The sequence below is a fragment of the Natrix helvetica genome (genome assembly GCF_964273705.1).
Source record: "Natrix helvetica genome assembly, chromosome: 10".
NCBI lineage: Eukaryota > Metazoa > Chordata > Lepidosauria > Squamata > Natricidae > Natrix > Natrix helvetica.
This window is the reverse complement of record NC_138561.1, coordinates 3,815,156-3,830,455: the sequence shown is the minus strand read 5'-3', so window position 1 is coordinate 3,830,455 and position 15,300 is coordinate 3,815,156. Positions and strand designations below refer to the sequence as shown.

The 15,300-nt window shown below is 43.6% G+C and overlaps 1 protein-coding gene across 1 annotated transcript; it reads left to right on the top strand.

Moving 5' to 3' along the window:
* The first annotated feature begins 581 nt into the window (after nucleotides 1-581).
* On the top strand, nucleotides 582-11,333 carry LOC309397214 (chymotrypsinogen 2-like). Its single transcript, XM_081963057.1, has 7 exons — nucleotides 582-739; nucleotides 3,912-4,015; nucleotides 5,912-5,991; nucleotides 6,413-6,491; nucleotides 7,398-7,578; nucleotides 9,677-9,810; nucleotides 11,130-11,333. The coding sequence occupies exons 1-7, from the start codon at nucleotides 688-690 to the stop codon at nucleotides 11,289-11,291; spliced, it is 792 nt and encodes a 263-aa protein (XP_081819183.1). The 5' UTR covers nucleotides 582-687; the 3' UTR covers nucleotides 11,292-11,333.
* Nucleotides 11,334-15,300: the final 3,967 nt, after the last annotated feature.

Sequence of the window (15,300 nt, the reverse complement as noted above, 5' to 3'; positions counted from 1 at the left end):
CTTCAATGCCAGAGTTCCTGAGCCAACATGACTGGAGGAGGAATTCTGGGAGTTGAAGTCCACAAGTCTTAAAACTGTCAGGTTTGAAGACCCCTGGGGGGTTTTTTTCTAAAGGGTTAGGGGTGCAAGGGTCTTGCAACTTGACAGCTTTAAGACTTGCGTGCTTCAAATGCCAGAGTTTATTGAAACTAAAAACAGTGTACCATCCTATGTATTTTCGGTTTTAAAAATGTGGCTCTCAAAATAAATTTCAATCGTGGTTTTGGCGAGATTTGGCTCAGTTGAAAAAAAAGGTTGCCCACCACTGGTGTAGGGTCTCCTGCTTGGGATGAGGGTTGGACTAGATGACCTACAAGGTCCCTTCCAACTCTGTGAATCTGATCTGTTCTGAGCTCCATTCGAACACAGGTCAATGGGTTACAAGGGTGGGGCCTGCAGCAAAAGCCTTCTGCCTCACAGATAGCCACGCCCTTATGGCCGTCTCCTTGCCATGTCACCTGGGCCCTTGACCATCCCCACACCACCTGGCCTGACCGGCGGGAGCTGAGCTTATCTTCAAGGTCTTCAAGCGATAAGATGGTGGGAAACCAGCCTGAACCCGCCTTCTTCCCTGCCACATGTCCACCCCTGCTCCCAATATAAGGATGCCCAGCTCTTACCCTCCTCCTCATTCCTTCAAGAAGTAAGATGGCTTTGGTTTGGCTGCTCTCCTGCTTGGCTCTTCTGGGTGCCGCCAGTGGTGAGTATCCTAAACTTGCTTTTGCCCTTGGTGGAGGGGAAGGAGACTCAACCTACGTTTCTCTACGGCAGGGGTGTCCAAAGTTGGCAACTTTAAGACTTGTGGACTTCAACTCCCAGAATTCCCCAGCCAGCAGAGCTGGCTGGTGAATTCTGGGAGTTGAAGTCCACAAGTCTTAAAGTTCTCAAGTTTGGACACCCCTGTCCTAATTGAACAACTGCAGTGCTACACTCCATCAGTCCATGCTGGGGAAGTCCATGCTGGCTGGGGAATTCTGGGCATTGAAGTCCACCAGTCCATGCTGGGGAAGGCCATGCTGGCTGGGGAATTCTGGGAGTTGAAGTCCACAAGTCTTAAAGTTGCCAAGTTTGGACACCCCTGCTCTACGGGGTAAGAGATGGGTCCCCGAGGGGAGGCAAGAGGCTGGAAGCTCCCTTTGACATCTCTGAAAAGGACTCTGAATTCATGGCCTTCAACCAAACTAAACACGAAGATATAGGTGTCCCTGGGGGTTTTACAGGTAGTTCTTGATTTACAGTACTTTGTTTAGTGGCCGTTCAAAGTTACAACGGCACTGAACAAAAGTCGTTTACGACCGTTTTTAACACGTGCAGCATCCCCAGAGTTCACAGGGTTTATATTCGGATGCTTGACCGCTGACTCACATTTATGACAGTTGCACTGTCCCTTTTTGCGACTTTCTGACGAGCAAAAGTCGTTGGGGAGACCAGATTCACTTAACAACCGTGCTTCTAAGTTAGCAACTGCAGTGATTCACTTAACAACTGTGGCAAGAAAGATCGTAAAATGGGGCAAAGCTCACTTAACAGCATACATTTTGGGCTCAATTTTGGTCCTAAGTTGAGGACTACCTGTGTGCAGGTATATAAGTTGAGGACTACCTATTCATCTACTTGCATTTACATGCTTTTGAACTGCTAGGTTGGCAGGAGCTGGGACACTTGATGGGAGCTCGCTCCATCTCGTGGCACTCGGGTCTTGAACTGCTGAACTATAGAACTTTAACGGTGCAAGACTCAGCAGCTTCTTAACCATTGAGCCACCACATCCCTGCAAAACTAAACACCCCTCAACTAAAGCCCAGAGTTTGGCAATTGGGCCTCCATCAGTTATGTCCCTTTCAGCTATTACCATTAACTTGAGATGCCACCTGCATTATCCAGACACAAGAGCTTGGCTTAAATTTCTATAAAATTTGCTTTTTGTAACTCCTGACCGGGAGGCTTCCTGGATATGGAAGACCCCACTGGATTTGTTCTTGTTTACAAGTGCTGTGTTCACTACACAACCGGCCTCCATTATGGAAAGTAAATTGTGGGCAAAAACAGTATCAGAGTTCCAAGTAATAATCCCATAGCAAACAAAACTCCGAGGCCAAGAGATCCCAGAGAGGAATATGGGAGGCTAGTGAAAAAAAAGCACAGCAATTAAAGTATTGAAGCGAGGAAGAGACGATGGATAGATGATTTCTTTTTATTGTTATTGTTCTGATTTGCTTTTCTGTTTCTCTCTCTCTCCTTCCCTTTTTTAGGTAGGCGAGAAGCTAGGTAGGGTGGAAAGAAAAGATCTTTTAATAAAGGGTGACAGGATTAAAAGTTAGAATAAGAGACAGAAATAGAAGAAAGGGGGAATTTTAATATATACTTTTAAAATAATAAAATAAGAGCAGTAACAAGAGAAAACATGGAATAATCGAATAATGACAGATTGCAACTTAATATAAATATGTATTACTATTAGAAATGTATGTTGAATGTAATAATTATGATTCATTTTATTGGTTTTATTTGTATTAGAATGTATGACACCCAGCTGCCACACTGTTCATACATTGATATGTTGGTAATAATAATAATAATAATAATAATAATAATAATAATAATAATAATAATAATAATAATAATAATAATTTTTAAAAACTTAAAAAAATATCTCAGAGGCCAGTAGATTCCTTAAATAATAATTTTATTGGATACATCATATTGGCACAGTTCTGGTGAAAACCGACTCTCAAGGTTCCCACAGTTTTCACCTAATTAAAAGTAAAAGTTTTTCCCCTTCCCCAAACAATCAGTCACATGGTCCAATCAGATTGCTGTCCAGTTGCCTGGTAATGTTACTCCTCCTCTCTCCGACCAGGTGTGAGAACACCCTTGGTTCCCAGGAGAAAGTACAATAGTACAATAATAATACAATAGCAGAGTTGGAAGGGACCTTCTAGTCCAACCCCCTACCTAGGCAGGAAACCCTATACCATTTCAGACAAATGGTATCCAACATCTTCTTAAAGACTTCCAGTGTTGGGGCATTCACAACTTCTGGAGGCAACTTCTGTTCCACTGATTAATTGTTCTAACTGCCAGGAAGTTTCTCCTCATTTCTAAGCTGCTTCTCTCCTTGATTAGTTTCCACCCATTGCTTCTTGTCCTACCCTCAGGTGCTTTAGAGAATAGCTTGACCCCCTCTTCTTTGTGGCAACCCTTGAGATATTGGAACACTGCTATCATGTCTCCCCTAGTCCTTCTTTCTCTTAAGCTAAACATACCCAGTTCCTGCAACCGTTCTTCATATGTTTTAGCCTCCAGTCCCCTAATCCTCTTTGTTGCTCTTCTCTGCACTCTTTCTAGAGTCTCCACATATTTTTTATGTTGTGGCGACCAGAACTGAATGCAGTATTCCAAGTGTGGCCTTACCAAGGCATTATAAAGTGGTATTAACCCTTCACGTGATCTTGATTCTATCCCTCTGTTGATGCAGCCTAGGACTGTGTTGGCTTTTTTGGCAGCTGCTGCACACGGCTGGCTCTTATTTAAATGGTTGTCCACTAGGACTCCAAGATCCCTTTCACAGTTACTACTGTTGAGCAAGGTACCACCTATACTGTACCTGTGCATTTCGTTTTTGTTGCCTAAATGTAGAACCTGACTCTTTTCACCCTTGAATTTCATTTTATTAGATAGCGCCCAATGTATTTTGTTTCAGCTATCTCTATTCCCCTGTTCCTCAGCTCCAGTGTGGCAACACCGAAGCTTCGAAATGGTCAGGTCAGCTTCAGGGTTGACAAACAGGTTCAAAGGAAAACCACTCTCTTCCCAGGTCTGAGTCCAGGTCAAAGACCCTCTTTGGGATTAACGTTTTGTTTCTTTGCCAGGTTGTGGTGTCCCCGCAATCACCCCTTCAATCAGTGGCTATTCCCGGATAGTCAATGGGGAAGATGCCGTGCCCGGCTCATGGCCTTGGCAAGTCTCTCTGCAGGTAAGAATGCCGCACCTGCTTTGCTTTGCCTGGAAATTTGGAAGACCAAATGAGTTAGTGGTGGCGCAGTGGTTGGAGTGCGGTACTGCAGGCTACTTCTGCTGACTGCCGGCTGCCAGCAGTTTGGCAGTTCGGGTCTCACCAGGTTCTAGATTGGCTCAGCCTTCCGTCCTTCCGAGGTGGGTAAAATGAGGACCCATATTGTTTGGGGGCAAGAGGCTGACTCTGTCAACTGCTTAGAGAGGGCTTTAAAAACACTGTGAAGCGGTATATAAGTCTACATGCTATTAATACTGCCATCCATCCACCCACCCACCCAGCCATCCATCCATCTATTCGTGGTGTGCCGTAATTAGAATGCAGCATTGCACGCTGATTCTGCCCACTGCCAGCAGTTCAATCCTGATTGGCTCAAGGTGGACTCAGCCTTCCATATATCCGAAGGTGGTAAAATGGGGACCCAGATTGTTGGGGGGCAATAGGCTGACTCTGTAAACCACTTAGAGAGGGCTGGAAAGCACTGTGAAGCGGTATATAAATAAGTGCTATTGCTATTGCATTGGGTGGAGAGTCAGAAAATGATGTACTGTCTTTTTTGGACTTTAAGCCACACCAAGTATAAGACGCACCATGATTTTGAAGAGGTAAATTTAAAAAAAATGTTTTTGCACTCTGCAGGCCTCTCAAACCCTCTGCATGCCTTGTTTTTTGCAAAACAAAAAAAAGGCATGCAGAGCTTTGGGAGGCTTGTAGAGTGCTCCTGGGCGCTGGGGGGGCAAAAAAACCAAGCAAAAATGGCTCATTTTTCACAAAAACGGGCTGTTTTTTGCAAAGAAAAAGGGCATGCAGAGCTTAGGGAGGCTCTTAGAGTGTTCCTGGGGGCTGGAGGGGCAGAAACAAGCAAAAAAAGTCTCTCCCCAGCCCTCAGGAGAACTTTGCAAGTCTCCCAAACCTCTGCACACCCATTTTTGCAAAGGGGGTTGGGTTTCCGTAGGCCAAAAATGGTGTATTCAGTGTATAAGATGCACCCAGATTTTCACCCTCTTTTTTGAGGGAAAAAAGTGCGTCTTGTACTCTGAAAAATACGGTACCTTTTGGTGCCAAGTGAGAACTTTTGCTGGGATAAGATGCAGCAGATGCAATGACCTCAAACAAAACGTCTCAAACTTGGCAACTTTAAGATGGGTGGACTTCAACTCCCAGAATTCCCCAGCCTTGCTGGTTGGGGAATTCTGGGAGCTGAAGTCCACCCATCTTAAAGTTGCTAAGGTTGAGGATCATTGATCTAAAACGATGGAGAAGAAAACTCTGTTTCAACTGTAGCCATCAGGACAGATGGCAAATGTGGGGAGGATCCGTGTAAAGTAGAATAAAATATGGATTAAAATATAAGAATGAAGACGTGGCATAGAAAGGACAGTTGGAAGACTGTTTCAAAAGATAAGGAAATGTCATCAACCTTCTACCACAACATGTTCCAGTAAAAGTCCCTATGTCAAAAGTCCAAAACCACAAAGTTCAAATAAAGTTCGTTAATGACATGTAGCCCATACCTGTAACAAAAGGAGAAGTAAGACCCCCATCTACTTATAAGGCTTTTCCCCCTAAATAACCAATAAGAAATGTGTTAAGTATTTCCGTGTTACGCTACTTTGAGAATGTATAAAAATGCGTGCATCAATAATAAAGGTGTTCAGAATTTGCAATGTTAGCCATGGGCTAACATTTCTGAACCTGGCTGCCAAATAAACTTTTCCTGTATCCTGAGAAGTCTAAAGCCTGTCATTTTCTGCAACACATGGGGTAGATAAACCATGGTCTGCTGCCCAGAGGGCTGGTGAGCTGAGCATCTCAGGACTTTTTCTCACCATCCACTCAATCTCTTCCATTCTGCAGGACAACACTGGCTTCCATTTCTGTGGAGGGTCTCTGATCAATGAGAATTGGGTGATCACTGCTGCCCACTGCAATGTCAGGTAAGGATGGAACTCATGGAAGATCTAACCAGAGAGGTTTGGGGGTTCAAATTTTTGAAGAACTAGGTCCTTTCTAGGGTTTGGGGTCAGCACTGGGAAGTGGGAAGCTGGCATATGGCTTAATTTTTCACTTTATCAAAAACTGGACCAGGGATCATATAAGTAGCTTCAGACCAGTGTCTTTAGACCAGTGTTTTTTCAACCTTGGAAACTTTAAGACGTGTGGACTTCTACTCACAGAATGGGAGTTGGTCCGCCCATCTTAAAGTTGCCAAGCTTGAAAAACACGGCATTTGATGATAGTTTGGCATTTATTCCAGATGAAATCTGCCTAGTTCCTGCTTCCGTCATCTTATCCAGCTGCATAGGGGATTCTTAATTAATGGATCTTTTTTCCCCTAATTTTCCCCTTCCGTGCCAGGACAAGCCACTTGGTGGTGCTGGGTGCATTTGACAAAAGTACTCCTGAGGAAGACGTTCAAATCATCAACATAGCCAAGGTGAGCAGGGCAACTGTGACATGGAAGCATGGGGAGGGACAAAACAAAATGCCCATCGGGTTGCACAGCCTTGCAGAATGAGTACCACAACGAGGGTGCTAAACTAGGTTTTTGGGGGGACCCACCCTAAATAAGGTGGCTTCATGCATTTATGGATTGTAAGAAATAGCATTATCACTATACGTGGAAAGAAATTAGGTTGTTGATTAGAGTGGGAGATTCAAACAACCTAGAATCGTGATGGCAAACCTATGGCAGACGTGCCTGAAGTGGCACGCAGAGCCAGGTCGCCTGGCATGCACAGTGCCGCCCATTCCTCTTCCAGGTTTCTGGCGCGCATGCGACAATCACTTGGCCTTCGCACATGCGGCAGTGCCGGAAAGGTTTCGGGCGTGCGCATGTGCACCAGCCCGCTGGTTTATTTATTATTAAATAAATAATAAACCAACAAAGCATCAAGACAATGCAGAGAGGTATCCATGTAACTCATGGGAAGAGACTTTACCATTTGTGTAATTGTTGCCACAATTGAGCCATTTCCAAGACACGTGGCCAGCTTTCTCTTGGCTTTGACCAGGGGTGTCCAAACTTGAGAACTTTTAAGACTTGTGGACTTCAACTCCCAGAATTCCCCAGCCAGCCATGCTGGCTGGGGAATTCTGGAAGTTGAAGTCCACAAGTCTTAAAGTTACCAAGTTTGGACACCCCTGGTTTATAAGATTTGCAAGCGCGCTTCCGGGGTGGGTGGGAGGCAAATGCGGTGAAATGAAGACGCAGTGCACCCAGAAAGGATCACGCTGGGATGTACAGTTCAATTAGGACAGGGGTGTGCAAACTTGAGAACTTTAAGACTTGTGGACTTCAACTCCCAGAATTCTGGCTAAACCCTTTTCTTCCCTCTCTCAGGTTTTCAAAGACCCCCGGTATAACATGTTCACCACCCAAAATGACATCACGTTGCTCAAGCTGGCCACCCCGGCCAGGCTGACGGCCCGCGTATCTCCTGTGTGTCTGCCCAAAGCCAACGACGCTTTCCCTGGTGGGATGATGTGTGTCACCAGCGGATGGGGATATCTGCATCATACTGGTAAAACGGGGCCTCTCCTTCTTGGGGACAGGCAGTAAAAGAGGCAGGAAGGGACGTCCTGATGAGCAGGAATAAAACGGGTCATTTTATTTATCTTGACTGCTTCTCTCTTTGATTAGCTTCCATCCGTTGCTTCTTGTCCTGCCTTCAGCTGCAGCGGAGAATAGGTTGACCCTCTCTTCTTTGGGACAGCAAGTATTGGAAAATACCGTTATCATCTCATAGTCCTAATGAAAAGAAGGACCAGGGGAGACATGACAGCACTCTTCCAATATCTCAGGGGCTGCCCCAAAGAAGAGGGAGTCAAGCTCTTCTCCAAGGCACCTGAGGGCAGGACAAGAAGCAAAGGATGGAAACTAATCAAGGAGAGAATCAACCTGGAATTAAGGAAAAACTTCCTAACAGTTAGAACAATTTACCAGTGGAACAGGTTGCCTCCAGAAGTTGTGAATGCTCCAACCCTGGAGGTTTTAAAAAGAGATTGGACAACCATTTGCCTGAAATGATTTAGGGTTTCCTGCTCAAGCAGGGGGTTGGACTAGAAGACCTCCAAGGTCCCTTCCAACTCTGTTATCCTGTTCTGTTATTCTGTTATTATTCTTGCAATTAGCCAAGTTTCGGACAGATCCGTATGGATAAAGCCCATCTACAAGCAGTCCTCGTCTTACAACTGTCGTAAAGCGGGTCACACACGTGACCTACCCAATTTTGCAACCTTTGTTGTGGCGGTCATTAAGCGAGCACCGCAGTGGTGTTAAATGAACTAATTGTTTACTATGAGTTTTCGTGGAAACAAAAAGTTAATTCCTGGGTTTTTGGCAAAAACGTCTTAAAATGCTTTGCATAACTGTGGGACACAGCATTATGGCAATAATGGCTGTGGTGACACAGTGGTGAGAATGCAGAATTGCAGGCTAAGTCACTGCCCGCTGCCAGCAGTTCGATCCTGACCGGCCCAAGGTTGACTCAGGCTTCCATCCTGCCGAGGTTGGGGAAATGAGGACCCAGATTACTGGGGTCAAGAAGCTGACTCTGTAAACCGCTTAGTAAAGCACTGTGAAGCAATGTGTAAGTCTAAGTGCTATTGGTTGCCAAGTGCTTGACCTGGCAGTTGTGTAACTGTGCAGGGCAAATGTTGGAACTTTGGAACCAGGTCCTAAGTACCTCTAGGGACCTCTGTCATAATTTTGAATAATTGCTAAACGGCAGGTTGTAAGTTGAGGATTACTTATATGTGGTTGTTGATAGTGAACAAAAACACGATGCCTTGTAGTCAATAAATTAGCCAGCAGTATTCTATTCTACTACAGAGAAGAAAACCCTATAGAATTCCAACATAAGCTGAATATCATTAATATTTACACCTTCTCCCAACATACACTGCTAGTTCATTGCCTTTTCTCGCTGAATTATTTGTTTATTTTTTTAACAGCTTATTTATACATTTTCATTTTACATACATAGGTGCTTACTTTGCTTATCTAATAATATTTTTCCCGCTCCTAATTTCTACCTCTGTTATCCAACCATTTGTAAAACAAGTCCCACATTCGAAAACACTCTGTGTCTTCTTTTTCTTTTATCTTTAATGTCTGCACCATTTCTGCACCATCTAAAAAATCTTAAATTACATCTTTTTCTGTAGGTGTTTGCTCATTTTTCCAATACTGTTCAAATACAATCTTGCTGCTGTCAAAACAAGTAATATTCAATACTGGTATATATTCCCTTTATCATACTTTCCTGGTACTTTGCTTATTCTTTAATTTCCCCAAAGCAAGCTTTTTAAAGGCCCAACCTCCAACTTAAGTCTTTTTTTTAAGTAAATGCTGCTGTTTCTATGCAACTTCCAAACACTTGATTTTTTTCCCCATGAATGGAAAAAAGCTAGAAGCTAACAAGCTCCGTTTCAGAGGCTGCTACGAAGCCATCAAGACTGGGACACAGGAAGGTCTTCCTTCAAGGGTTTTAAAACTGAGAAGTTATACATGGATTTGTCCCCAAGCCAAGAGTCATTGATGACATAAATATGAGAGTGTCGTTTCTCATTTTTGCTCCGTGCGTCTTGCCTCATTTTTGTGTTTTTGATCTATTTCAGACAAGTTCTCACCCAACAAATTGCAACAGGTGGCACTTCCTCTGCTGACCAATCAGGAGTGCAAGAGATTTTGGGGCAACCGCATCGTTGACGTCATGGTCTGTGCTGGAGCTGCAGGCGCATCTTCGTGCATGGTATGTTTTTTTCTGGTCGTCCCAGTCGGTAATTTCTGGCAGGGGTTGTGCATCTTCCCAGAATTCCTGCTCTCCGCCCTCTGGAGCAGGGATTAAGTTACAAAACCATCTTTGCTCCACATAGATACTCCACAGTTCCTTAGTTCTGTCTTGCTAATTTCATGTCTCCCACTTGGTGAACCTCTAGGCAAGCATTGTTACATCGCTGGGAGATAGGATCAAGATCCAGATGGATCTTGACAGACTTGAATGCTGGGCCCTATCTAGCAAAATGAAATTCAGGCTTAGTGGACAATTCAGGCTTAGTGGACAACCAGCTAAATATGAGCCAACAGTGTGCAGTGGCAGCCAAAAAAGCCAATGCAATCCTAAACTGCATTAACAGAGGGATTGAATCAAGATCAAGGGAGGTACTAATACCACTGTATAAAGCCTTAGTAAGGCCACACCTGGAATACTGCATCCAGTTTTGGTCACCACACTATAAAAAAGATGTTGACACTCTAGAAAGAGTACAGAGAAGAGGAAACAGGATGTCAAGGGGGCTGGAGGCTAAAACATATGATGAACAGTTGTAGGAACTGGGCATGGCTGAGAAGGACCAGGGGAAACATGATAGCAGTCTTCCAATATTTGAGGGGCTGCCTTAGAGAGGAAGGGGTCAATCTGTTTTCCAAGGCACCTGAAGGCCAGACAAGGAATAATGGATGGAAATTGATCAAGGAGAGATTTAATCTAGAAATAAGGAGACTTTTTTGACACGAATATCAATGAACCCATGAAACAGAAGTTGCCTTCAGAAATTGTGGGAGTTTCATCACTGGATTGTCATCTGTCAGAAGTGGTATAGAGTTTCCTGCTTGGGCGGGGAGGCTGGTCTAGATCAGTGTTTTTCAAACTTGGCAACTTGAAGATGTCCGGACTTCAACTCCCAGAATTCCCCAGCCAGCATTCGCTGGCTGGGGAATTCTGGGAGTTGAAGTCCAGACATCTTCAAGTTGCCAAGGTTGAAAAACACTGGTCTAGATGACCAACAAGGTCTCCTCCATCTCTGTTATTATTAAGTGATTATTAAGTTCTCAACATCTTCAGAGAGTCAATGAAAATTGTATCATAAAGGTCTCCAGGTCTTTTCTGGTCCTAGTTTGTCCCCGGAGTTGACTTCCCCTGGCCATTCTGCTTTGGTTTGGTGAAGCAAAGACTTGATCAAGGCCAATGCCTCCATCCTTGAAGATCGGCCTCTTGTGACCTCCTCCAAAGTCACATCCAACCCAACATTCAAGCAGCCACTGACATCATTCTCTTGGTTTCTCCTGCAGGGCGATTCTGGTGGTCCTCTGGTCTGCCAGAAGAATGGGGCCTGGAATCTGGTTGGAATCGTCTCCTGGGGCAGCGGCACCTGCTCTCCCTCCAGCCCAGGAGTCTATGCCCGCGTTACGGAACTTCTGCCCTTCATTAAATCTACACTTGCTAATAATTAACACTCTTCAGTAATGGAACATCAATAAAAGCAGCAGCAGAGATTTTGCATCGTTCTTTTTTTTTTTCCTGGCATTCCGTAGTGTCTCAGAGTTGCGGCAGGATTCTTGCACAGGTTCTTGGGAGGCCACTATCAACCAGAATGTGGTGGCTTTTAAACAGGTGCAGCTCCCCTTGGACGAGGCATTCCGTAAAACGTGTGGGCAGTGGCGTAGCGTGGGTTGTCAGCACCCGGGGCAAGTAATTTGCGCCCCCTAACCCGAGGGCGGCCTGACTGCAGCTGCCCCTGGGTCGGCATCAGTCAAGTGAGGCTCTCCATGCTGGCCTCCTGCCTTCGTCCCGAGGAGGAGCTCGACAGGGCAGCGGGAAAAGGTTCGACTGAAGGGAAGCAGGTGCCGCGGGGGTGGGAGGCGCACCGGGGGCTTCGGGAAGGCGCCGGCTCCCCGGGGCGCTCCAGGCGGAGCGGGAGGACGCGGTGGCATTGCAGCCGCGGGCAGACGGAGCGCAGCGCCGCTCTCCTTCGGCTCCCGCTGGGGCGGCGCGGCGGGTCTTGCCGGCTCCGCTGGGAGGTAGGCGGTGCGCAGGAGGGGCCTGGGCGTGCCAGGGCCGGGAAGCTTAGTTCGCGGGCCAAGCCGGGCGCGGAAAGAGGCGGCCACAGTCCGGCAAAGGGCGGCGCGGGGCGAGTCAGGGCGCCCCCCCCCAGATGTTGCGCCCGGTGCGGCCGGCACCCCCTGCACCCCCCACGCTACGCCACTGCGTGTGGGTGCAGTTCAAAAATGCAGATAATATAATTATAAGGCCTTACAATGTAATTATATATTATATAGGATAATATGTCCTGGTAATTATATGATAATTATAAGACCACATTTTGAACAAGGCATTTATAAAAAAGAGGTTGAGACTCTAGAAAGAGTGCAGAGAAGAGCAACCAGGAAGATTAGGGGACTGGAGGCTAAAACAGACGATGAACGGTTGCAGGAACTGGGCATGGCTGGTCTAGTGAAGGACCAGGGGAGACAGGAGAGCAGTCTTCCTATTTGAGGGGCTGCCACAGACAGCAGGGGATCAAGGCACCCAAAGGCCAGACAAGGAATTATGGATGGAAACTGATCAAGGAGAGATTCAACTTGGAAATAAGGAGGAATTTTCTGACAGTGAAAACAATTTATCAGTGGAACTATTTGCTTTCAGAAGTTGTGGGCGTTTCATCACTGGAGGCTTTTAAGAGAGTGAACCGCCATTTGTCTGAAATGGTGTAGGGCCTCCTGCTTGTGTGTGGGGTTGGACTAGAAGACCTCCAAGGTCCCTTCAAGCTCTGAGATTCTGTTATCTTCTATAGATATGAAACGCTGTGCCAAGATAGGCAAAAGCGAACGATTCTTACCAAGAAAGAAGAGTTACTCTAGTCTAGTCCATTGTTTCTGAAGGCTGGCTCGAAGATGTGTGGACTTCAATTCCCAGAAAGCTTGGCTGGGGAAATTCTGGGGAATTAAAGTCCCATTTACCAAGGTCAAAAAACACCGGTCTAGCAACCACATAATTAAGGAACTACAACCTTTATTTCTTTTTCCTTTCCAATCACCTTTCGAAACAAAGTTGGTGTTTGTTTTGCTTCAAAGACTCGAGTATAAAACAAAAGGCAAGGAAGTTAATCATTACTTTATTACCTTGGAGAACAAGTGTGGATGTAGATATTCTGCAGGCATCGAATGTGGAGAAACACCAACCCTGATTGCAAGGAAAGTGACAACTGAAGTTAACCGGCACTTTAAAGAAAAGGCAGCAAAATGCCGAGCATTTATTGAATTTTAATGAACCATATTGAGTGGAGGGGGACCCTTAAATAATGGGGCTGATAAAAACTAGCCATATTAAACATTTCTTCTCCTCCACTTTGCAAACACTAGACAGTCCAGATGTGGTCCTTCAGTAGCACTGACTAGAATTCCGCCACTGGAATTTCGTTGTTTTCTGACTGTTCCATTGATGGAGTCATTTCCTTGCTGGCTGAGAATCTCTACAGACTGTTAGCCATACAATTTGGGATGGACACTCTTTGCATGGTGTGGGAGTAGGAATGAATTTCCAGAGGAAAAATTGCAGACTGCAGGAACCATTTACACTACTCGGGTGATTCTGAGGACTGAGGTAAACCTCCAAGTGCCTCCAAAAAGGATGCAAATGACCAGCTCTCTGCAAGGAATATAAATCCTTCCATTCCCCACCATCCAGTCAGAGCTGAAGAAGCTTCTTGGATTGTTGCAGAAAATTAAGGGACTCAGACTTCAGAACCAAAAGAAGTAGTTTTTATTTGTGCAAAAGTTCAGAGCAAGATAGGTAAAGCAGACATCTAAACATCTGAACAACTTCCTTATGGAGAAGCGAGTTCTTATATGTTCTTCAAAAGCAGTCAGACCCGGAAATGTACTATGTCAGCGTTAATTGGTCACATAATCTATAGACTACTGTTACTATGCAAAAGCAGATAAACATCTTGGCCTCCTCTGGGAGATCGAGGTCACAGGTGACTTGCAAAGAAGGTCTAAGTTTCCGATAATGGGTTTGTGGTTGGCTGAACTTTAGCTGAACATGAGGCAGGTGTGAATTTTTAAAAAAGTTTTTATTTTATTTTACAACAAACAAAAACATACATAAAAATATCATTTACATATCTATTTAGCATGTCGTTTGGTCACAAACATTTGTGCATCACCACTTTCAATTGCATATAGAATCAGTAGTTATCAGTCCAATATACGTTAGTACATTGATTATCATTGTAAATCATATATTCCATTTACTCTTATAATTTCTTCCTTTTAAACATGTATTCTAAGGATTAAATTCATATATATGCTAACTATCTATCACATCATTGAAAATCTATTAAATAGTAACATATCTTATCCTCTATCTTATTTTAATATTTTTTGCAGTATATATATATAAAAAGAATTCACCAACATATATTTGTATATCATTACTTTCAATTATATGTAAAATCATAAAATATCCATCAAGTGTATATAAATACATCTTTATCATTGTATCTCATATAATCAACTACAATTATTATTTCTTCATTTTAAACAAGGTATTCTAAATATTCAATTCATATATATATACCAATATTCCATTACTTTGTTATAAATCTATAGAATCTATATATTCAAGTCATATATATACCAATATTCCATTACATTGTTATAAATCGATAAAATCTATATATTCAATTCATATATACATATACCAATATTCCATTTAAATCTATAGAATCTATATATTCAATTCATATATATACCAATATTCCATTACATTGTTATAAATCGATAAAATCTATATATTCAATTCATATATATATATATATATGCTGGTTTTGTTGTATTCGGGTCTTTTCCCGTGTAAGGTTGAGATTGTCTTTGCAACGTTTCGGCAGGATCACACCTGCCATCTTCAAGCTGGCAAGATGGCAGGTGTGATCCTGCCGAAACGTTGCAAAGACAATCTCAACCTTACACGGGAAAAGACCCGAATACAACAAAACCAGCATACCTACACCCGTGAAAATCTACGAAAACAAATATATATATATATATATATATATATATATATATATATATATATATATATATATATATATATATATATATATATATATATATATGTGTGTGTTGTATTTGTACTGATAAATAAATAAAGGGAGACTAGTATAGATCTATTTCGAGCTAATTAGCTCTCATCAGCTAGCCATACCCTTACTGGGATTTGAACTGGCTAGCTGATGAGAGCTAATTAGCTCGAAATAGATCTATACTAGTCTCCCTTTATTTATTTATCAGTACAAATACAACACACAAATATAAAAGGCAACATTAAAAATAAGAATATGGTTTTCTGCCTGCATGGTCTTCTGTGATGAAGCCGAAGGACAGAAAGAGGGAGTAGTGACCTTCCTCCCATATTTAGTCATACCAGGGGTTGTAACACAAATATATATATATATATATA